This window comes from Rattus norvegicus, chromosome 9, assembly GCF_036323735.1.
Source record: "Rattus norvegicus strain BN/NHsdMcwi chromosome 9, GRCr8, whole genome shotgun sequence".
NCBI lineage: Eukaryota > Metazoa > Chordata > Mammalia > Rodentia > Muridae > Rattus > Rattus norvegicus.
Genome location: NC_086027.1, coordinates 49,172,766 through 49,195,802, shown reverse-complemented (window position 1 = coordinate 49,195,802; position 23,037 = coordinate 49,172,766). Strand labels below are relative to the sequence as shown.

Genomic DNA, 23,037 nt, shown 5'->3' with positions numbered 1-23,037 from the left:
AGCCATCTCTAGGATGGTGGTCCTGGGTTCTATAAGAAAGCAGGCTGAGTAGGCTTTGGGAAGCAACCAGTAAACAGCATCCCTCCGTGGTCTCTGCGTCAGCTCCTGCCTCCAGGTTCCTTCCCTGTTTGAGTTCCTGTCCCAACTTCCCTCAGTGATGGACTTGATAAGCCAAATAAACCCTTTCTTTTCCAACTAACTTTTGGTCGTGGCGTTTACCACAGTGATAGGAACTCTAAGACACTTGGACCCAGGTCATCTGGGGCAGGCTGTGGGACCCCTCATTAAACAGGTAGAGCTCAGAGGCAGGCCACATTAAGAAAATGTTTTGCTGGGCTTTGTGACATAGGCCTGTAATCTTAGCTGTTCAGGAGTTGAAGCCAGAAGATTGCAAGTTCAAGGCATGCCTGGGCAAGTAGATAGACCGTGCCTCAAAATACAAAGTCAGATTCTCACACTGGGCTATATATACACCTTCAAAAAGATAGGGAAGTAAAAATGGGGCTAAGTGGGAACAGGAAGGGGGTCAGTAATTGTGGGGAAAGGGTTAAGAGAGGGTAGGGGTGGGTATTTTCAAAATATGTTATGCACATCTATGAGAATGTAAGGAAACAAACTCAAACTGAAAAGGGCCTGGGCATGTAACTTGGTGTGCAATACTTGGCCTAGTGTGCCTGAAGCTGTAGGTGCACTAAGATAGAAAACAATCTGTTATCGCAACCTTTTATTTTGGTGGGAAGGAAGCTAAACCTAAATCCTCACACATGTGAAGCCAGCATCACACCACTGAGCTGCGTTCCCACCTGGGCTCTGCCTATACAGGTGTGCTTCAGCTGCATTCCCACCTGGGCTCTGCCTGTACAGGTGTGCTTCAGCTGCATTCCCACCTGGGCTCTGCCTGTACAGGTGTGCTTCAGCTGCATTCCCACCTGGGCTCTGCCTGTACAGGTGTGCTTCAGCTACATTGTTTCCAGGCACCAGAGCTGATCTTCAGAGCTGTCGTTATTCCAAGCCACTTTACACTCTTTCTCCACGTGCCTTTGGCTACCACCATTCTATTTTCTGTCTCAGATTCTGACTTCATCTCATTTGTGGAGTCATGCACGCCCTGCCCTTTAGTTACTGGGTTCTTAAATCTCATTGGTGGAGTCATGCATGCTCCATCCTTTTGGGGGAGAGACTAGCTTCTCATACCTCATTGGTGGAATCGTGAATGTTCCGGACTGGCTTGTATGTCTTCTTGGTTTATTCATGACAACACGTGTGTCAGAATTTCCTTTTTTGGGTGGGATGGTAATCCAGTTTCTGGAGACTTTCTTTTTGGAATTATTCATCTAACCATTGGCACTGCATAAATGAGGACAGTAATGAGGAGGGCAGAATCCCAGAAGCTAATCTCCAGTCAAGTGGAGAACAGGTTAGACCAGTGTTTCTTGACCTTCTTATGCTGCGACCCTTGAATACAGTTCCTCACATTGGGACTTCCAACTGTAAAATTGTTTCACTGATACATCATAACCAATTCTGCTACCGTTATGAATCACAATGTATATATCTGATATGCAGGGTATCTCATATACCTCAAAGGGGTCACAGCCCACAGGCTGAGAACCTCTGGGTTAAACTGTCTGGACCCTGATGAATGGATTCTGCTGTGTTGAGTACTGGGTCCTATAAGGATGAGGCTTCCCTACAACTGCAGTGTCTGGTGCTCTTAGTCTTGTCCTGCACTCGAGACAGACAGGTCCTCCAGGCTGCCCTCCATGATGGCTGTTCCTAGTCCCACGTGACACGTCCCGGCAATCCTCAGTGGTGTACAACGTACAACGATATCTCTAAATTACTGCCGTGAGCTTCTTAGTCATCATCATGGCCTGGAATGCTGGCTGGGTCATTTGTTGTCCACATTTGATCTCAGGAAGCACAAAAAAGCATAGGGAAGAGCGGCTGGGCTCTGAGGTATTTGCTTAGAATCATTCCAAAAATCAGATTGCTTACGCAATATGTTGACGCCTCCATTATTGTCAGCCGAGGCCTGGGGGTGTCTTTCCCAGTTCCTGGTGGAAGACATCCTTGAGTCATAGTGAGAAGCGGCAGAGCGCCCCTCTCAGGCATTAGAGCCTTACACAGAGGACTTTTCCACAGTGCTCACGCCTTCCCGGGCATTAGTTTGTACTTTCATGTCTGCGTAAGTTCAGAGTCTCTCCCCTTGCTTTCCAGTTCTGCCCCTATGGGGTTGAATTAAATAAAGGAGGAGGGAGAGCCAGGGGCACGCTTTCCATGTTCCCGTACAGCTGGGTGGGAGAGGGTGCGCATACTGAGTCATGATGTCTGCAGGTTTTGTACCTGCAGATTCAACCAAAATGGGTAATATGTATAAATATGTTAGATGTTATGCAGTTATATAATGATTATACATATATATATACATACACACACATACACACACACACACATATATATATACACACACACACACATATACATACATACACATATACATATACATACATACATATATATATATATATCCCATGCTTCTGTACTGGCTAGTTACAGACTTCTTGGTATTCCATGAAGAATATGCCATGGGAATTCTGTATCATTTACTCTGTATCAGACAGGTAAGGAATCTGGAGATGACTTAAGGGATTCAGGAGGAGTGTGTAAGTTACCTGCAAATACCATGCCACCTTCAATAGGAACCTGAGCTGTCTCGGACTCTGGTGTCTTTGGGAGGCCCTGGATCCAGCAGACATACAGGGCCCAGTCCCCCCAGACCCAGGGGGACTGTTGTAGTTTGGAGAATACTTAGTTAAGGGTTTAGATTTGGAAAATGAAAACAGACATGCTTTGAAATCTTCAAAGGTCACGACAGGAAAGGGGAAACATTTGCTAATCAAAACGCAGCACGTTGTCTGTTTTTAAAAGTTAGGGGCTACGGAGCTAATTCTCTCCATTAATCCCCTCTACTCTCCCCCATTCGATTCCCTTAGCAGTACACAGTGGCAGTGTACCCTACTCTGGAGGTGAGAAGATACAGAACCCTGGAAGCTGGCCACTTGCCAGGGTCACACCAGGCGTGCCGGGGTGCTAGCACGCAGCTTAGCTGCAGGCTCTGACAGAATGTCCTCTCAGAGTGTTCCTTCTGACGCACGGTCTCTTCTCCGTGCCCTTGACCGTGGCTGGCGTTTTGCTCCCTGGTATTCTGCCTCACTGTTTGCTTTGTCTTTGTGGAGTGGATTCTATTAAGGGAGGAAATGTTCCCTGGTGGACCAGATTAGTGTCTTCCTGAACTTTGTACCGCGGTGGCAGAGGACGTGCCAGCCTGTTTTCCCCGAGCAGAGGACTTGCAGGGTGCTTCAAGGAACATCTGGGAGGCAGCCCAGGAGGGGGCGGGGGAAGCGTGAGTTTTCTGTGTTTACACTCCGAGGTCAGGATTGTTACACTTGTTCTCAGTGGCTCGGCATTTCCTTGGAACAACGCTAGCTGGAATTTTCCACATGGGCTTCACCTTTAGAAGTGGGAGAGTGTTGCCAATTAATGTTTCTTCCCTGTCATGGACATTCTGGCAATTGGCCTGTTAATGTATTTTTTAAAAGTAATTCTGTTTATGTACAAATAATTTCCATCGAAGAACATGTTCTGCCTTTTGTGACATGTGTTGCTGATAGGAATTTTAAAAGAAAGTGGAGGCTAAAACCAGCTTTTAGGTCTAGTGCATTTTGAGGCTAAAAGTAAGATTAAAAATCTCTTTCGAGCAGAGTGAGTTGGTACATGCCTGTAGTCCTAGCTACATAAGAGACTGAGTCAGGAGGATCATTTGATCCCATAAATTTGAGACCAGCCTGGACTATGTAAGGAGAACAAACAGAAGCAAATTAAAAATCGAATCCTAAAATCAAAGGTTACCTGACTGGCAGTGTACATCATGACTTAACAGAGACCACCTGAAGGGAGCTCTTCAAAAATACCTGAGTTAATTCTCTTTTATAATAGGAGAGGTGGTGAGCCCCTCCCCCCCAAAAGCTTCAGATTTAGGAGTTTTTGAGTTGGTAATGCTCAGCCCGTAATATAATCAGCGAACTTAGACAACTCTGTGCCCTGTTTTCTGGCCCTGACTTTACTTCTGAATCTACCCACCTCATTCGTGCGTGGGGGGTCACTTGTGCCTGTTTTTATTTTTTCACTAGGAAGAGATTTGCATTTTTTTCATTATAGAATTTTTTCATTAAATTTCATGCTTAACGTCTTCATTATAAAATTTCATTTTTTTTAGCAGTTAAGTTTGTTCTTTGACCTTTTCATACACGTATAAAATGTGTTTTGATTACTCTCTCTCATCTCTCTGCCAACCCAGGTTCCCCTCACGAGTCCCCGGCCCACATCGTTCTTCATTCTGTTTTGCAACTCAGAGTTTAACAGGGATTGGCTATGTGACGATGTATTTAGTTTTTCACTGGAGCTTGCTTATTGGCTGTGTGTCTGTGTGACCCTATGTTTGGTTATTCATTGGAGCTTGCTAGGCTCACCAGTGGGACTCCCTCCCTCCCAGAATCTTTGGGTAGCCCATGATTCAGCAGGGAGAGGTAGGGCCCCACGGAACCCAAGATCCTCCTCCCCAAACATAACGAACAGAGCTAGCATTGTGCAAGTCCAGTGCAGGTATCCGCAGCTGTCGTGCGTGCGTGATTGCGTGCGTGCATGATTGCAATGGTTCTCATACCCAGAAAGGAGCATTCTACTGCCCTCTCCCTGTCTACTGGCTCGTGCTTTACAGCACTCTTCAGTGGTGTTCCCTGAGCCTCGGAGGGTCCTGGCATAAGTGTTGTTCAGGGCTGAGCACTCACCCTGGCACACGCTCTTAGCACTTTGTGCAGCCACTGCTGTTGGCGGTACAGAGGTGGCGTCACACTTTTGGTGTAGACTTTTAGAAGGCTGATTGATGCTGTCCATTTAACTCAACAGCAGGAGTCACCCCTAGGCCCATGACCGCCCCAGCCATATACATTTTTGATCGTTTACAATACCATACATAGGTCCTCTTCTATTTAAAAAAAAAAGGGCTTTTAAAAATATTTATTTTACTCTCTTTAATCTCTCTCTCTCTCTCTCTCTCTCTCTCTCTCTCTCTCTCCCTCTCTCCCCCCCTCTCTCTGTGTGTATGTGTGTGTGTGTGTATGTGTATGTGTATGTGTCACTTGCTCACGGGGTGTGCAGTAGCCCTTGGAGACCAGTAGAGGTATCGGCTCCCCTGGAGTTAACATGTTTGTGAGCCACCACATGGGAGCTGGGAGCTAGATTCTCTGCAAGAGCAGTAAACCTTGAGCCATCCCTCTACCCCCTTTAAAGATTCTGAAAAGTAGAAAACCCTGAGGACTGTGATAATGTCCTGTGGTCACCTCATCAGGATTAGGGGGTTGCGCCGCTCGCTTTAGTTGTCTCCAAGGTTGGTTTGTTTGTTTCCTACCCTGAAGTAGTTTTTAAAAAATTCTAGGGAGCTGGAGAGATGGCTCAGCGGTTAAGAGCACCGACTGCTCTTCCAGAGGTCCTGAGTTCAATTCCCAGCAACCACATGGTGGCTCACAACCATCTGTAATGGGATCTGATGCCCTCTTCTGGTGTGTCTGAAGACAGCTACAGGGTACTCATATTAATAAATAAATCCTTAAAAAAGAAAAAAAGAAAAAGAAAAAAGGAAAAAAGAAAATTCTAAAAGATCCTAGAAGTTGTTAATATTTCACCCCACAATACATTCAAATAAAAATCTCTCAAAGATTGGTCATTCATGTCACTCTAGTGCTATTCCTGAAATAGAAGTTAACTGGGACCTGTTGATGTCGTTTGAACTCAGTCTTGGTTTTCCTGCTTGCTTTGTAGCTGTGGCATTTTTCTGTGTAGCCCTGGCTGTCCTGTGACTCACTTTGTAGGACACACTGGCCTCAAACACAGAGATCTATCTGAGAGTGGGATTAAAGGAGTGGTGGTCCAGCTCCTACAATATTTGATTCCATCCAGCATATCTGTTTCAGTGATCTTATTCGTTTAGTCGTTGCAGACCCTGGAGAGGCCTCCCTCTGCCCTCTGAACGTCTGGTCATCTTGATCTGTGATAGCAGCTTCTACCCTGTGCTTGCCTGTTGTCCATTGTCTCCTGTGGCTTCTGGTTCCTGTCTCTGCCTCCTGCTGTGGCTTCCAGTTCCTGAGACTGACTGTCTGCTTTCACTTATTATAGATATCTTTAGGATTTATTTATGTACCCAAGTAATCTATCTGCATGTATGCATACATGCATGCCAGAAGAAGGCATCGAATTCCATTACAGATGGTTGAAGAGCCGCCATGTGAGTGCTAGGAATTGAACTAGGGACCTCTGGAAGAACAGCCAGTGCTCTTAACCACTGAGTCATCTCTCCAGCCCCTAATTGTAATATTTTTAATGATTCATTTCTTCTGAGGGAGAGGATAAGAGACTTCTACTTAGAGGTGTATTAAAATAGGGAAATCCAATGGATGACAATGATGTCCTTTTGAGGATAGTTACTTTAGACTTAGAGATTAGGTCTGATAGTGTCTGCTTTCAGGATCTGGGTTTTTCAAAAAGAAGTGTTTATTTCTTTTGGTCCACCAGTGTCCTCTTATTTGCTATTTATTTGTTAGGGTTTTTAAATTCTTAAAACTTTTCTCTTTTAAAAGACAAATCGCATATAGTTCAGTCTGACCCCGAAGCCCCATGAAGCCAACACAGTCAGCTTCATCTGTCACCTTCACACAACTCGGAGGCACTCGGGAAGATGGAAGCTCAGCTCAGCTAGCCTCCATCAGACTGGCCACCATCAGATTAGGCTCTGTCAAAATGGCTGCCTGTGGGCATGTTGGTGAGACATTTTCCTAATTGCTAATGGTTGTAGAAGGGCCTAGCTTTTACCTTGTGGGCAGTGTATGCTGGGTGCTTTGTGCCTGCCTCATTCTGCATTAGAATGCTCGGTGAGTGACAGGAGAGACACTGCCCCTTGCCTGCCACACCTTTCTGGCCCCTCTGTAGTCGACAGTAGATGGTTAGTTAGTGTGTGGCCAGTAGAGAAATGTTTTGCTAGTTCATAGGCCCAGATCTGAACTATGAACACAGAGCGCCCGTTTCATAGTACACTAGCATTTAGGAGGCTGGAAAAGATACTGAATCCAGTCAAGTGTTTATTATGCAGAGGGAAACAGTTACTTTTTTAAAAACCGAAGCTTAGGCCCAGTTATTTATGGCTGTGTCCGCGTAGAAGCTGGAGGTGTGGACAATGAGGTGCTTGTTTTACTTCGTGACTATGTCCCCCCGCGCCCCGCCCCCAGAGGAAAGTCAGGGAGAATAGCTATCCTCAGCTGCTCTGAACTCATCCAATGCGATGTCCCAGGAGACTGAGGCCCTCAGAGTTACGCCCATGGGCTGTGGATTGGCTTCTTTCTTTTTTACTTTGTGTCTAGAAATACCTACCTTGTGACATTTGTATGGAGTGAGTTTAAAGATACAGCATGCCTTACTAAGTGTGTAACATAACGCCAGGCATTTAAAATGGCCCCAGTCAGCCATCTCTGCCAGCCCCCATGAAGACTTGGTTATTCCTGAGTCCACCGTTGCTGTTGTCTGGTCTTTGATTAGGTTTCTAACACTGAATCTCTAAGCCTGATTTTCTTTTCTTTTTTTTTATTTGATGTTTTCTTTATTTACATTTCAAATGTTATCCCCTTTCCTGGTTTCTGGTCCATAAATCTGCTATCCCATGCCCCTTCCCCCTGCTTCTATGAGGGTGCTCCCCCACCTACCCACTCCCTTCCACCCACCTCCCTGCCCTGGCATTCCCCTACACTGGGGCACTGAGCCTTCCTAGGACCAAGGACCTCTCCTCCCATTGATGCCTGACAAGGCCCATCCTCTGCTACATATGCAGCTGGAGCCATGGGTCCCTCCATGTGTACTCTTGGGATGGTGGTTTAGTCCCTGGGAGCTCTGGGGATTCTGGTTGGTTGATATTGTTGTTCTTCCTATGGGGTTGCAAACCCCTTCAGCTCCTTCAGTCCTTCCTCTAACTCCTCCATTGGGGACCTCATTCTAAGTCCAGTGGTTTAAGTCTGACTTTTCACCCTGGACTTTTAGTTTTCTTAGAAAATGAAAAAGTCTATTTCTACAAAATGAGAGGCTTCAGTAAAGCCGCGTAATTTTGCCGTTTGCCGACGTTACCGTCCACAGCTGCAGTTCAGTCAGTTACAGCGGCTGTGACAAAATCTTATCCACTTGACTGGGGCCTTAAACAATAGGATTTTATTTTCTTTCTGTTCCAGAGGCTGCACATCCATGGCTATGGCACAACCAAGTTATTTCCAATAGGCCTTCTCCTTGGCTTGCGGATCCTTCTTGCTGCATCCTCATTCTTTGCATGGTCATTCTTTGGTAGACAAGCATCTCTGGTGTCTGAGGTGTGTGACACTGGTCCTGTTGGGTCGGCAGCCTCACTCTATGCTCTGATTAATCTATTGGTCCTGAAAAACTGTCTCTTGAAATATACAGTCTTGGCATATGGGTGCCAACGTATGGATTTGGGGAAGATACATTCAGGCACTGACATCAGGTCTCTGTTGTGTTGGAAGAATAGAACAGGAAGGATGGAATACTTCCCCCCACATTTGCTAATTATGCCAGAAGTATTCACACCATGGTCTGTGGGCTGTGCGTCTAGGAACATGGTCCATGCAAAAAAATAAACTTAAAACACTGAGGGGTTTTGTGTGCGTGTGACTTTTTGTTGATAACTCAATTACATTTTTAAAAAATGTATTTGTATTTCTATAGGTGCATTCTTATTCCAGGGTGTGTGGGTGATAGAGTTCTCTCCTTCCATGACATAGATTCCAGGGACTAAATAAAGTTGTTAGGCTTAGCAGCAAGCTCCTGTGCCCACTGAGCCAACTTGGCGGCCTCTCACTGCACGGTTCTCAAGTATGAACTTGTGAAGGAGGACCTCAGCGTTACATAGGTTGGATGTGCCTGCGCGTCCTTTAACCCTCTGGCCTCAACAACGGATGGAAGACTTTCTTATTTTCTCTTTAGCTTTCTCAACAGTATCATGCAAGGCAGTGACTTTCAAACTGAACGTGACTCAAAGACAGAAATGTATTTACGCGTGTGTAGAACTCGCCCTCTGATTCGGCGGTTGCCCTTGCTGGGAGACGTGCAGTCCGTTTTGAATTGTTTTAAGCTGGTTCCAGGCAGACTCCTTTGACTTCCTGGGAACCATTGCCACAGTGTAACTCTGAGCTGCTGTGTGACACACACTGAGGTGACTTTCATTCTCAGGCATCTAGGGTCACGGAAGTACACCAGCTGGCTGCTCTGGGGTACTCATGGAGCCTACCCTGAGGCGTCTCTGCAGAGGAAATTCAGTTTGGAGAGTTTCCCTGCCACTTGGCAACTTTTGTAGGAAACAGACCCTGGGGTGGAAACAGTTCCTCATGTTGATTGTCTTTGCTGGGAGAGGCAGGCAGGCCAGCTGTGGTTCCATTGACTGTGGCCCAGAGATAGTTCTGTATATTCATTTTTTTTTTTTTTGGTTCTTTTTTTCGGAGCTGGGGACCGAACCCAGGGCCTTGCGCTTCCTAGGCAAGCGCTCTACCGCTGAGCTAAATCCCCAACCCCTGTATTCATTTTTTTAGTTGTGTTTTTTTTTCCTTATGAACATTGTATAAAAGCATTTTATAAGAAGTAAAACTCTAGTTTTTTTGTCTTTTTTTTTTTTTTTTTGAGACATTGTTTCTTTATATATCCCTGGCTGTCCTGGAACTCACATGTAGACCAGGTTGGCCTTGAACTCACAGAGATCTACCTGCAGTGCTGGGATTAAAGGCATGTGCACCACGTCTGGCTGTCTCAAGTGCATTTTTTTAAAGTATTTTTTTATTTTAATTGTATGAGCGTTGTGCTTGCATTGCGTTTATGGCTGTGTGCCACATGTGTACCTGGGGTCCACAGAGGTTGCAGGAGGGAGTCAGATCCCTTGGGACTGGGGTTACAGGCAGCCATTTTGTGGGTGCTGGGAATTGAACCTAGGTCCTCTGGAAGAACACCTACTGCTCTTAACCCCTGGGCTATCTGTACAGCTCCTGTCTCGAGTCTTAATTCCACGATGATATATTGGGATTGGGAGTTGACTACAGTTTTATTCTTGGTAAACAGTTGAAGCTGTTTGTAGTTGAGCTGTCAGTTCTGGTAGCCCTGATGGTAGACTAAAGAACACCTGTATCCCAGGGGATGGAGAGGTGGCTCTGCAGTCAGGAGCAAGTACTGCTCTTGCAAAGGAGCTGCATAGGGTTCCCAGCAACCATGCCGGGTGGCTCACAGCCGCCTCCAGTTTCAGCTTTAGGGGTTCAAACACCTTCTGTGCTCCATGGTCAGCTGCACTCACTGTGCACATACCCCACCCCATACATAATAGAAAATATGTATGATTTACATACCTAGGTATGTGTGTGATTTGATATTTAAAACAAACAGATAAAACACCACCTGTGTCCTGGAAACTGGGAAGAAGGGATTTCCGGGAGAGTCTGAGCTCCTGCTGAGAGTGGACAACTCTTTCTGTGCTGCCTTAGCAAGCCCTAGACACAGGGACTATGTAGGGGGCATTAAAGAGTCTTGGGGTCTTCTGTGCGAAGACCCCGGGTGCCGTGCAAGGTTGGTTTGCCCTTAGTTCGAAATGTGACCCAGTACAAATATTTGCACTTCCATTTCCCTTTTTGTTTTCATTACAGGTCAGTCACTCCCCTCCCTCCTTCCCTCCCTCCCTCCCTCCCTGTTCCCTGTTCCCTGTTCCCTGTTTTGTTTTTACGAATGAGGAAGTATATTTGAAGAACCATCACCGGAGTACTGAGTGCTGAAAGCTGATAGAGACTGGTCCTCTTCAGCCTGGCCTCCTTTTGTTTGCTTAGTGACCTGGTTGGTTTTATTATGAAGGTAAATAAAGCCTGCCCTCTCCAGTTCTGAGAGTGCTCACAGGCTGTGGTAGAACTAGCTTTGTAAAGTGAGCTCCAAGTGCCATCTGTGTTACCATGATGTCACTAGGGGTGGGGGTAGGGGTGGGGGTAGGGGTGGGGGAAGCACAGGTAAGAGAGGCAGGAAGACCACCTGAGCTGTGTCAGTCTTGGATGTGGCACAGCCAGCTAGATGCTCAGTGTCTGAGTTCAGGACAGAAGACAGAGAAAGCAGGCACAGAGACAGATGAGCATGTGGAGATTGGCCTTGGGTGGGCTTGATTTTGTTTTAAAATGAGCTTTTCCTGTCTGGAGAGATGTGCAGGAAGGGCCTCTCGCTCCGGGACTAACTCCTGCTAAGACCCAATAGACCTTCTGGGAGGTGCAACTGGAGGAAAGTGAAGGTCATGGGTCCTGAGCCTAGGTGCAGAAACCAACTTGCTAGCCTGTGGAGAGAGGCATGGGGAGGAGAGTGTGACTGCTCCCCTTGCTGGGGAAAGGCGGAGTCAGAGGACATAGGTATGCTTGTCTGGGTGACAGATAAAAAGGGATTGGGTACTTTGTGTTAGCTGGCTTTCCATTTTCCTTAATGAAACAGTCTCTTGGGTACTTTCCTGATTCTCCCCTGACTGCCCACTCAGAACGCAGCCTAATCTAACACGCAGTCTTCATTTCCATGGGCCAAACCATAAGCCCCTGCAGGCTGAGCCCTCTGTTACTTCATTGCTTGCAGTGGGAGTGTTTTGGATTCTTTTAGAATACTTGTATTGGATTGGGAGCCTTGGTCTGCGCATGAAGTCCACTACCTTCTCCTATAACCTGCATCCTTTTATTTTAACATTGTATATTAAAACTTGTGTGTGAAGAAAGTCTGTAGATTTGAGATATCAGGCGCTCAGGCAGGTGTGGGATTTTACGCTGTGACAGCGTGCTCCGATTCAGACGTGGAGATCTCAGGTTAGAGGTTTCAAAGGAGGGTCAGTAACATGTGTTTCCAAGATTTTCGCGTTCATTTGACTGAGCCAGCTCAGTCAGTCAACAGTTTCTCTATGGCAAGAGTGAGGATTAAAAAGAAAAAGCCAATAAAAGCAACATTGTAGCATGACCCCAGCCAGTTCTGAGGCTGAGGCGGGTTTATTTTTTTCTAGTCTTTTATACCATTTTCATTACATGCAGATATTAAGATCAGTTCTAGGTTAAGGAACAAGCAAGGCCCTGTGATCACTGTTTCTAGGGGCTTATCTGGATGACCAAGATACCTGAGCCTACTTCCCTGTCCTAGCCCAAAGTCATATTCTTGCCTGAAGCCTAATTCTTTGTGCTAGCCCAAAATCAGATTCCTGCCTGAGCTAACTTCCCTGTCCTGGCCCAAAGTCAGCTTTCTTGGAGCAGCCCCAAAAGCTCTCCACATGCATTTACACTCACATGGGCATGCGAGTAACACAGAGAGAAAGGAAACACTTTTAAGCAAAACACACCTATTTTGGGATGAATGGTGACTCTGGCGACCCTCCCAGCCTCTCACTTGCTCTGGGTGACCCTGAACTACCTGTCAGTAGCTTTAGTTTCTCTGGGTTTAGTCTTGTCCCATTTTGGAAATGTGACTGAAAAACTTTTCTGGTCAGAGACTGTGCCGGTGTGCGAGAGGGGCATCACTAGAGGCTGGACATGGTCCCCATGTCTGGTGCCCGTCATCCAGTGCAGATGAATAGAGGGTTGAGAAAAAAACAAAGATGTTGGACTGGACTATGCCTTAGTTAACAATGGTGTGTAACACTTTGGTAGGACAGTGAGCGTTTCAATTGTCTTTTAAAGAAATCAACCAGCAGACTGCCTATGATATAATGCTTGTGTGTGTGTGCGTGCTTTATTTTAAGATAATATGCACTGTAGGAACTCTTTCTGTAGGTATTTGAGGCCTATTGCTGTGAATGGCTCAAAACCATCTGTAGACAGCTGATTTCTGAGACTGCCCCTGGCTGGGTCAAACTCTGCTGCTCCCAAGTGGTGACATTCCCCTGTGATCAACAGGGCTTAGTAACAGGCTCTTGCACCGTGAACTCTTCCGCCTTTTAGACCACAGGCTGTGTGAGCCTGTTGGCAGTGAGTCTGCTGTCTGGGGCATGTTCTGTGATGGGATCCCTGTGCAATTACCAACATCTCTGTCACCATGTGGAGGCAGAGAAGTTGTGGACATTGCCAAAGCAGGCAAGATGGCCACAGCACACTGAAGGGTGACCCTTCCAGTCACCTAGGCTGCCTTATGGCCGTAGGATCAGTGCCTGTAGGCGCCTAGAGGCAGGAGGAGACTCTGGTTTTAAGGAAGGGGGCCTGTTCTACAGCAGACTCGCTGCCCATAAAGTAAAATACACATAGACTTATATATGGCAGGAGTTGGAAAATGAATTCATGTTTTAGAAATTCCTTCTTGGGGCTGGAGAGATGGCTCGGTGGTTAAGAGCACTGACTGCTCTTCCAGAGGTCCTGATTTCAATTCCCAGCAACCACATGGTGGCTCACAACCATCTGTAATGGGATCTAAAGCCCTCTTCTGGTGTGTCTGAAGACAGCTACAGTGTACTTATGTATAATAAATAAATCTTAAAAAAAGAAATTCCTTCCTTTCCCTGATGTGTTTCTCTCTGTCCAAATCCAGGTGCAACGTTGGAGGAAATCAACCGGCACTGGGACTGGCTGGAGCAGAACCTGCTGCACACCTTGTCAGTCTTCGACAACAAAGATGACATCGCCAGCTTTGTCAAAGGGAAGGTGAAGGTAGGCTGGGCTTTAATGCTTCTCCCCACCTGCCGCTCCCCCACCCCCCCAGCTCTGCTACACTCACTTTGGTTGCAGTTTTTTTTTTACACTTTGGCTACATTTTCTGTGTTACATAAAACAAAGGGAATTCACTTAGCAAAGAGCGGCCTCTGTTTTACTTCTGATTGGCCCTTCCTCTCTCCCTCCCTGTTGGTCACAGCTTCTGTACTGTCCCAGGGAGGCCGCATTTGTACAAATGGAGCTCCTTGGCAGCCTTTAGGTAGTTGGAGAGGACAGAGTCTTGAGCTCAAAGTAACCCCTATGCCAAAGCAGCATAGGTGAGGCCGACATTTAGATTCTCAATACTTTGGTGCTAACTACTTTAAAACGTCTGTCTCTTAGCCAGATGTGGAGGTGCAATCCTGTGATCTCAGTGCTGGGGAGGCTGAGGCTGGAGGGTCCCAAGGTGGAGGCTAGCATGGGCTACAAAGTTAGAAGCTTGCCTGGGATACAGGAGACACTGTCAGAGACAATCATCACCACCACCACCACCACCACCACCACAAACCAGAGTAGTGTAGCCCCTAGGAGGCAAGGCTGGTGATGGAGGAGTCTGAGGGTTAATGTGGACATTTATCCTCCCCTCTTTGCTGACCAAATGTGAAGGATGCTTTCCTGTCAAGTCTGGACGTTTGACCGCTTCCCCGGCTACCACCCAGTTTCTTCAGCCACGCCTATGCACAGGAGTAAAGCACCTGGCCCCTGTATGTGCCTCACTAAAAGCCTTCCTGGGCAACAGCAAACTGGACATTCATTTCATACAAAATGGCCCCAAAATTCTTAATCATTATCTTATGGTTCATAATGTCAAGAGAAATTTGTAAATTTAAAACGTGATGAAGTTAAAAATCAATTTGCTAATAAGCTAATTGTGTGTGGCGGGGGAGGGGGAATCAAATTCAGATCCTCAAGCTTAGCTGCAAGCATCTTTACTCATTGAGCCATCTTTTTTTTTTTTTTTTTTTTTTTTGGAGCTGGGGACCGAACCCAGGGCCTTGCACTTTCTAGGCAAGCGCTCTACCACTGAGCTAAATCCCCAACCCTCACTGAGCCATCTTGATGGCCCTTTATCAACATTTTGAACCTGACAAGAAAGACGTTTTTAAAGTATTAATGTTCAACTCAAAGGTTCGAAAATGAGGTTGGGTTCTTACATCCTTTGGGTCAGTTTGTCCTCTTGCTATTGCCCACCTGTCCTTCCCACTTCCTGTCCTCTTCCCCTTCAGTCTAACTTTTGTCTGTCTGGGTAAGTGGCATCTTTCTGTGCCTCAGGCTCTGATCGCTGAGGAGACCAGCAGCAGACTGGCAGAGCAGGAGGAGGAGCCTGAGAAGTTCCGAGAAGCCCTGGTGAAGTTCGAGGCCAGGTTCAACTTCCCCGAGGCAGAGAAGCTGGTCACCTACTACTCTTGCTGCTGCTGGAAGGGCCGGGTGCCCCGCCAGGGCTGGCTGTACCTCAGTATCAACCACCTCTGCTTCTATTCCTTCTTCCTGGGCAAGGAACGTAAGTGTGGCCAAGAGCCTTCTGGTCCTGAATTCACAGATACATTCAACCCTGGGGGTGGGGGTCGTGCTTAGCATCGCTTCTGAGAGACGCTGTGAACGGGAGTATTTTCACAGTGTGCTTGATCCATTATATAGGCTTCTCCTCCAAGGGGGCTTGACTTAGGGAGGGCCTGTGTACTCCCTTAAACATTTATTTCTGGGTAACTCAAGGAGCAATGGCCAAGTCTTTGGTAGTGTAGATGCTTTGAAAATGCAGTATGTTAGTGAGTGTGTGTGTGTGTGTGTGTGTGTGTGTGTGTGTGTGTGTATGTGTGTGTGTGTGTGTGTGTGTGTGTGTGTGTGTGTGAGAGAGAGAGAGAGAGAGAGAGAGAGAGAGAGAGAGAGAGATACTTTGTGTGAAAGCAGAGAAGCAGCTAACAAACATCCTGTCAAAGATGGCACCCACGGTACCTTTTAAAATTATCAGAGGCCAGAAGACAATATTGCAAAGCCATCAGATAGAAATGGTACAAATGTGTTTTAGCTACTCAATTCAGAGAGGGATGATTTTTGTGATATTTGTTAATGATTGTACGGCTGTGTGAGTATTCTTGAGAGAGTGTGTGCGTAGCTAATTTGGTGTCCCAGGACGGCGTTCCCTGGGGAACATGGGGACATGGGGGTATGCAGGAGCTAACAGCTTGGGAAGCATCACACAAATCTGTGTGAAGCCACTCGACTGAGGCTGTGTTCCCCAGCAGCCACTCACCCCATGGTCCGAGACTAGTCTCCCTGCCCTGGCTCAAAAGACATTTATAGTTTTGCTATGAGAGAGCTTTGACCACTGTCTGCCTCTTGACTCAAGTTTGCTCCCATTTGATGGTCGATGCCCATTTACCGTTTTCTCTTACAGTTAAACTTGTCATCCCCTGGGTCGACATCCAGAAGCTGGAGCGAACATCCAATGTCTTTCTCACGGACACCATCCGGATCACTACACAGAATAAGGAGCGAGACTTCTCCACGTTTCTGAACCTGGACGAGGTCTTTAAGATCATGGAGCAGCTGGCAGATGTCACACTCCGGAGGCTGCTGGACAACGAGGTCTTTGATTTGGACCCTGACCTGCAGGAGCCTAGTCAGATCACCAAGAGGTAGGGCTTCGGCACCCAGGTGACCCTCAGTTGCTCAGGGGACCTGTGCCTGCCTCATCCTTCGTAGGCATGAGCTTTTGACAGCCTTAGGTATATGGTTTCTCTACATCTCCCTAAACCATTGACTCTAGGATCTCTGTGGGCATCTGACCCACAGCTGTGCATGGCCCTGCTATGAAACACCGTAGCCTTTTCATATGGCTGATTTGGAAGCCGAGATGCTGTGCAGCATCTCTAGAGAACTGATCCTAATACAGCATCAATGTCATGTAAATAATTGTCATACTGTACTGTCTAGGGAAGAACACTGAGGAAAAGTGTGTGCATTTGGTACAGAGGGGGACATCTTTTCAATATTTGATTGATGGTTGCTGACTCCAAGGATACAGAGCCTGCACACACTGAGGACAGATGTGCCAATGCATGCCTCAGTGGTGGTGACACTCACATTTGTCCCCGTGGTCAATCTTTTCCTTCTTTATTGTATTCTTATGTTTGTGTTTTTGAGTGTGTGTGCTGCACACACATTACTGCATGAACATGGAGGTCAAAGGACCACTTGAGAGAGAGTTAATTCAGGGGTTGGGGATTTGGCTCAGTGGTAGAGCGCTTGCCTAGGAAGCGCAAGGTCCTGGGTTCGGTCCCCAGCTCCGAAAAAAAAAAAAAAAAAAAAAAAGAGAGAGAGAGTTAATTCTCTCTTCCACCCCATGGGTCCCTGGGATCAAATCGTGTGGTCAGAATGTCTATACCCACCGAGTCATCTGGTGGGTTCATCTCTGTGGCTAATCTTGGCAGGCAGAAGTGGAAATGGTGACTATCATTATCCCTCCTCTCCTCTGTGTGGTAGATGTGGCTGTCTGGATCGAGGCCCCATTTTACCTCAATTATTTCAGCACACAGTGTGGGCATCCTCATGGTACAAGCTGGTTATTCACTTTATCAGTGAACATGAAGATATTTATTTTTAAAAAGACTTATTTATTTTATGTGTATGAGTACACTGTAGCTGTCTTCAGACACACCAGAAGAGGGCATCAGATCCCATTACAGATGGTTGTGAGCCACCATGTGGTTGCTGGGAATTAAACTCAGGACCTCTGGAAGAGCAGTCAGTGCTCTTTACCGCTGAACCAAGACATTTTATTTTTAATGGCGCTGAGCATTCACCTCTGTGCATGCTGGCTAGGGATGTGCTCTGTCACCAAGCCAGTCCTCTTGTCAGGTTGTGTCCTCTGGGGCGGGGTGGGTATCAGGACAGCTGGACTATTTTGATTTCTTCACCTATGGAGCCCACAGTCTTTGAGTTTATTTAGTTTGACTACACCTGACAGGTTTTGCGGTGACCTTGTGAGGTAGTTCTTTAGGTTGTTGCTCTAAACAAGTTCAGCTTCATCACCTGAAGCTCAGAGCCTGATTGAGCCTGATTGGTTTGGGGCTTTGCGGATCTTGGCTAGGTAAGTGTGGCAAAGGTCAAAAGGTGACCATTGAGAAACAGGAGCTTGCTGTACGGCCTGGTTAGGAGTTCTTTATGTGGTTATGGACCCACTTCCTATAGTCTGGATGCTTCATTTTCATAGCGAACTGCATGCAGCAAACTGTAAGTGTGCACAGAGTAGCTTTAGTTGTGCTCATGTCCCATCCGGTTGCCACCATTGTCCCCCTGCAGAACGATTCTGCTACCCACATTCATCCCCTGCTGATCTCTAACTGCCCCAGCTGCCCGCTCTGCTCTGGGAAGCTGGGCAGGTCCCTTATTAAGGTAAATTCTTGAGCTGTGCATTTGCAGAAGACTCATTCCACTTAATGTCTTCAAGGTTCAGCCATCTGTGGGATGGGCTTGTGTGTGTACACGTGTGCACCAGAGGACAACTTTAGGTGTGGCATTTTTCAGGAACACCATCTGACTTTGTGTGTGAGATAGGCTCTCACCGCCCTGGAGCTCATCAAGAGGGCTAGGCTGGTTTGCTAGGGAGCCTCAGGGACCTAGCAGTGGGTGGTAAGGGTGTGTCACCATGCCCAGCTGCTTAATGTGGGTTCTGAGGATCTGTCTCAGTTCACCATGCTTTCACACCAAACTCCTCAGGACTGAACCTTACCCCATCCTTTTCAGACATCACTGCAGGACTAAGTCATGTCCTCTCACCTGCTGGTGCTTACCCTAGGCCATGGCTTACTGGGCCATGTCTCTGCCTCTTGGGTTTCTTCTTTCCTTCCTTTCTTTCTTTCTTTCTTTCTTTCTTTCTTTCTTTCTTTCTTTCTCTCTCTCTCTCTCTCTCTCTCTCTCTCTCTCTCTTTCTTTCTTTCTTTTTTTTGTGTGTGTGGTTGGTTGTTGTTTTAGTTTTCTGTTTTGTTTTTTTTTCTTTCCCGGAGCTGGGGACCGAACCCAGGGTCTTGCGCTTCCTAGGCAAGCGCTCTACCACTGAGCTAAATCCCCAACCCCTGTTTTAATATTCCTATCCATTCTCCTTTCGGCTGAAGACATAGAAGCTATGCTTTTTCCTGAGAGCCTGGTACTGTGGTGCCAGTTTCCTTGGCATTGCTATCAGCTTTCTCTCATGATGCAGGCTGAGCACACAGGACCTGAAAAAATACGTGAAGGCCCTGAAATCCAGCGTTAGAGCATGGGGAGGGTGGAACGCCAGGTTAGCAATGTTCAACCCATAACATCCATGCAAATATCCCTTTTAAAAGACACAAAAATTTGTCATACTCTGTCCCAGTCATTTTACATGGAGAATACTTGGTCTGTATTAAGTTTCTTCAAAACTCCACAGGCTAGTGTTGGGCGATAGAACGTTTTTTAAAGAAAGTGAAGATGGGTTATTTCTCATACAGCGGTCTTCTCCAGACATTCTGGGGAGGCGCTCTGTAAGTGCGGGTGTGCTCAGGGAGACTCCCCATCGCTTCTTGCTGTGTGCATCGTTTTAGACTCATCATTGTTAGGAGCGAGGCACTAACCCTAACTGTTCTTTTGGGGGTGACATTCCAGGTACTTTCATATGATTTGAGTTGCCTCTGATGAGGGGAGAAGTTTCTTGTGAGACAAATGTGCCCCTCTCTTCCTCTCCTCTCCTCTCCTCTCCTCTCCTCTCCTCTCCTCTCCTCTCCTTTCCTCTCCTCTCCTTCCCTCCCCTCCCCACCCCCCACCCCGCGCGCTCTCTGTCTGTCCCCCTCAGAGCTCTTCTCCCATTTGCTGATGCCCAGCCTCAGGTGTTTGCTTGCTACCCCTCCCCTACAGTCTTTACAGCCACCGAGAAGAAAAGAGAGAAAAAGAGAACAGAGCTCAAAAAGAGCAAACCGTGCTTCCACGTAGCCTCTGAAAATCTACCAGGGGCCTGGCTCAGTGGGTAAGAGAACTGTCTGCTCTTCCAGAGGTTCAATTTCCAGCAACCACATGGTGGCTCACGACCATCTGTACTGGGATCTGATGCCCTTCCTCTTCTGGTGTGTCTGAAGACAGTTGCAATGTACCATACATTATATAAATAAATAACTCTTTAAAAATGAAGAGCCGTGTTGGCAGAGCCCTGAAAATGACATGACTTGGGAATTGAATGAATAGTCCTTGCAAGCTGCCGGGCAAGGCTTGCTTTTGTTGTCTGTCTACTCTATGCCCTGCGCACACGCTGGGCAGCCTTCCTGGTGTGCATTAGTGTTGCTGGACAGAGTCTGAGAGTCTCCTAGGAGATGAGCCTCTGAGCCTGCCTGCCGGGTCATTGTGAAGAGCTAGGCTGGGGAGACACAGGATGGTGCTTTCTCTCACTGTGACCCTGGACTGTGTAAGGTGGAGAGAGCTGCTTTAGCAATGCCAGCATTGACAGCAGTCATTCACATCCAGGGCTCCGAGTATCTCCATGTCCTCCTGCTCCCCCAACCTGGCACCACTAGAGGGAAGAAAAGGGAGCACAGGAATGTGGGGATGGCCAGCAGGTGAATGTCCAAGGCTGGACCCAGAACCCAAACAGGCTCTGGTCTCCAGCAGCATTCCTACCTGTCCAGTACCTGGAAAGGGACTTTCTCTCCCAGTGAAAGGTCTAGTTGCCTGCCCCTGGACTGGTTCCCATCAGGAACTTTTGTCATGGAGACCAGGCCTGTGGGTGTAAACAGGTAATGACTCAGGCCCATTGGCACCCTGCCTAGAGGCAGATTTTAAAGTTTAGGAAAACAGTCTCCCCAGCTCAGAGCCAGACTAGCTGGAATACCTGATTCCCAGCCCCCAGCTCTCTCCTTGATCCATTCTCACTTCCCTTCCCAGATGACTGCTTTCCAGTGGTGACCCCTAGAGTCAAAGGCCTAGGTTACAGAGTATCCGTTTACCTGTTAGTCACCTCAGAGCTATGGTCCTTCCACTGGGTGCTTGGCAGGGAGGAAGGGATGGCCTAGCCTGCCCGGTGCAAAGAGGACCTGGATCCCATATCCTCAGCAGAGCCCTGGAGGTAGGGCCATGTTGGAGAGGGAGGATGCTGCCTGGGCTGTAGGAGTGCATTGGATAAGCTGATCTGAAATTCCCAAACAAAAAATGTTTATCCCAAAGTTAGGGTGTGGTCAGAATTCCAACCGGTTTGTATAGAGGGAGGTCGGGGAGCTTGGAGAGGCAGTGAAGGGTGAGCCTCTTCCAGTCTCCTGCAGGTTGACTACTGGGATGATTACTTTTCTCCTCATAGTTGCTAGGCTGTGTCTCCTCAGTGGCCAGCCCCTGCTTCTGCCCTTCTATCTCTACAGACCTCTTCAGCCTCCGCCCACCTAGCCAGTCCCTTTTACTGCTCTCCTCCCTTGGCCCCATCAGAGTGCCCACTTCTCATCGTCTGATCAGAGCAAGCCCTGTGCTGGGAACAGGAAGACTGCAGGGAGCGTGTCAGTCCTACTGGGCAAGAATAAGACAAGTACCACAAATTTTGAGCCAAATGTGAAGCAAGCTTTATTAAATACCTGGCCAGGTCTCTTGGGATGCCTAGTGTATGTACCCAGTTTACACTAGTGTTAGGAGCTTATAAACCCACAAAGCTAAGTACTTCCTGCCTGCGTTCAGTCAGGGGCAAGCATACATCCTGATGTGCTTACACACCTATGTATGATCAAACACACCTCATGTGCAACTGGTGCAACCACGATTGTTTATGGACATAGCATGAACAGCTCCCGGCATTTCAGGGAGCTTTCTGTCTTTGAGCAAGTAGGAGTCACAGGTTAGAGCAGTGGCTCTCAACCTTCCTAATGCTGCTACCCTTCATGTTGTGGTGACCCCCCAACCATAACATTCTTCTCATTGCTACTTCATAGCTATAATTTTGCCTCTGTTATGAATCGTAATGTAGATATATCTGTGTTTTCCCAATGATTTTGGCCAACTGCTGTGAAAGGTCATTCAACAACTCCACAGGTTGAGAACCGCTGGGTTAGCGACATATTTGTCTTATAGATCTCTTAAGCACAGTGAGTTAAACTTAAAACATAATGTTAGCTGTCACAAAAGAGGCATCTTTCAAGGGAAGAACCGCGCCCCTCACCTTCCCACCTCCACAGACTCTGGGCTGCTCCAGGAGGCACCACGACCAAACCCTGCTCTCTTGAGAGCCTGTTCGGATGGTTCTCTCAGAAGCCACCTTTTCGGAAGTGTGCTGACTCCTTACCTGGACCCACAGCTGAGTAGATGCAGGAGGAGAGCCTAACCTATGCCTTCTCTTTTGTCTGAACTTGGGTTGAAGGTGCAGGGATTAGGTGGTGTTCGGGACAGCCCCTCACAAGACGGAGGGCCCTGCCCACAGGAAGGGCCATTATGCCTGAGGCAGAGGCTGCTCTCTAGAGTAAAAATAGTCACCTTCTAGCTGGCAATACCCTCATCCCCTTCAGCTTCAAGAACTTCTTTCCAGCGACCTGCAGGATGAGAACTGGGGGAAGGTGGGAGAGGTCACTCCTACCTGCCCCAGGCCTCCCTTCTCTATAAGCTGGAGCTCATGGTAATACTCTGAAGATGGACTTGGGGGTCACTGGACCCCCTTATCTGTTCCTCTTTGCAGCGTGGATGTCTGGAATAATCTGCCTTTCACCATCTCTTGTGTCTTAGGGTTTCATTGCTGTGAAGAGACACCATGACCATGGCAACTCTAATTAAGGACATCATTTAATTGGGGTTGACTTACAGCTCAGAGGTGCAGTCCATTGTCATCATGGTGGAGAATCAAGGCAGCATCCAGGCAGCAGAAGTGAACAAGCTCAGCTGCTTCTCTGAGGGCTGCTCCTGTCAGACTACTACTGCTTGTTTCTGTAATGGGCATGTCGGGGTGGGAGGTTGAATTTAGCTTTTTGGTCCACGGATACCCAAGCTCTGGCCTTGACAGTTCTGGCTATGTTCTTGGTGAACACACATTTGGAAAGGGACTCTTCTGTGTGGACGGGGACACCGAGGAAAAGCGGCATCTGCCCTTGGAGTCCTATTCCTATGTTGTTAATCTTTGCATTTCCCAGACACATAGGAGTGCCCTGTTGAGGCAAGCTGACAGCGTAGGACCCACTGTGACCTTTCTGAACCCAGGTGGAACAAGTCACGATCAGTCAGGTGTCCAGGTGTCCTATAT

At 47.4% G+C, this 23,037-nt stretch overlaps 1 protein-coding gene across 4 annotated transcripts in view; it reads left to right on the top strand.

Moving 5' to 3' along the window:
• Positions 1-23,037, top strand: part of Tbc1d8 (TBC1 domain family, member 8) — a 110,032-nt gene that overhangs the window by 61,338 nt on the left and 25,657 nt on the right. For all 4 annotated transcript variants that reach the window (XM_006244851.5, NM_001191067.1, XM_039084197.2 and 1 more), the window contains exons 3-5: positions 13,666-13,784; positions 15,099-15,327; positions 16,222-16,462. In XM_006244851.5, coding sequence (XP_006244913.1) covers positions 13,666-13,784; positions 15,099-15,327; positions 16,222-16,462 — 589 coding nt within the window. The remainder of the gene's footprint in view (positions 1-13,665; positions 13,785-15,098; positions 15,328-16,221; positions 16,463-23,037) is intronic.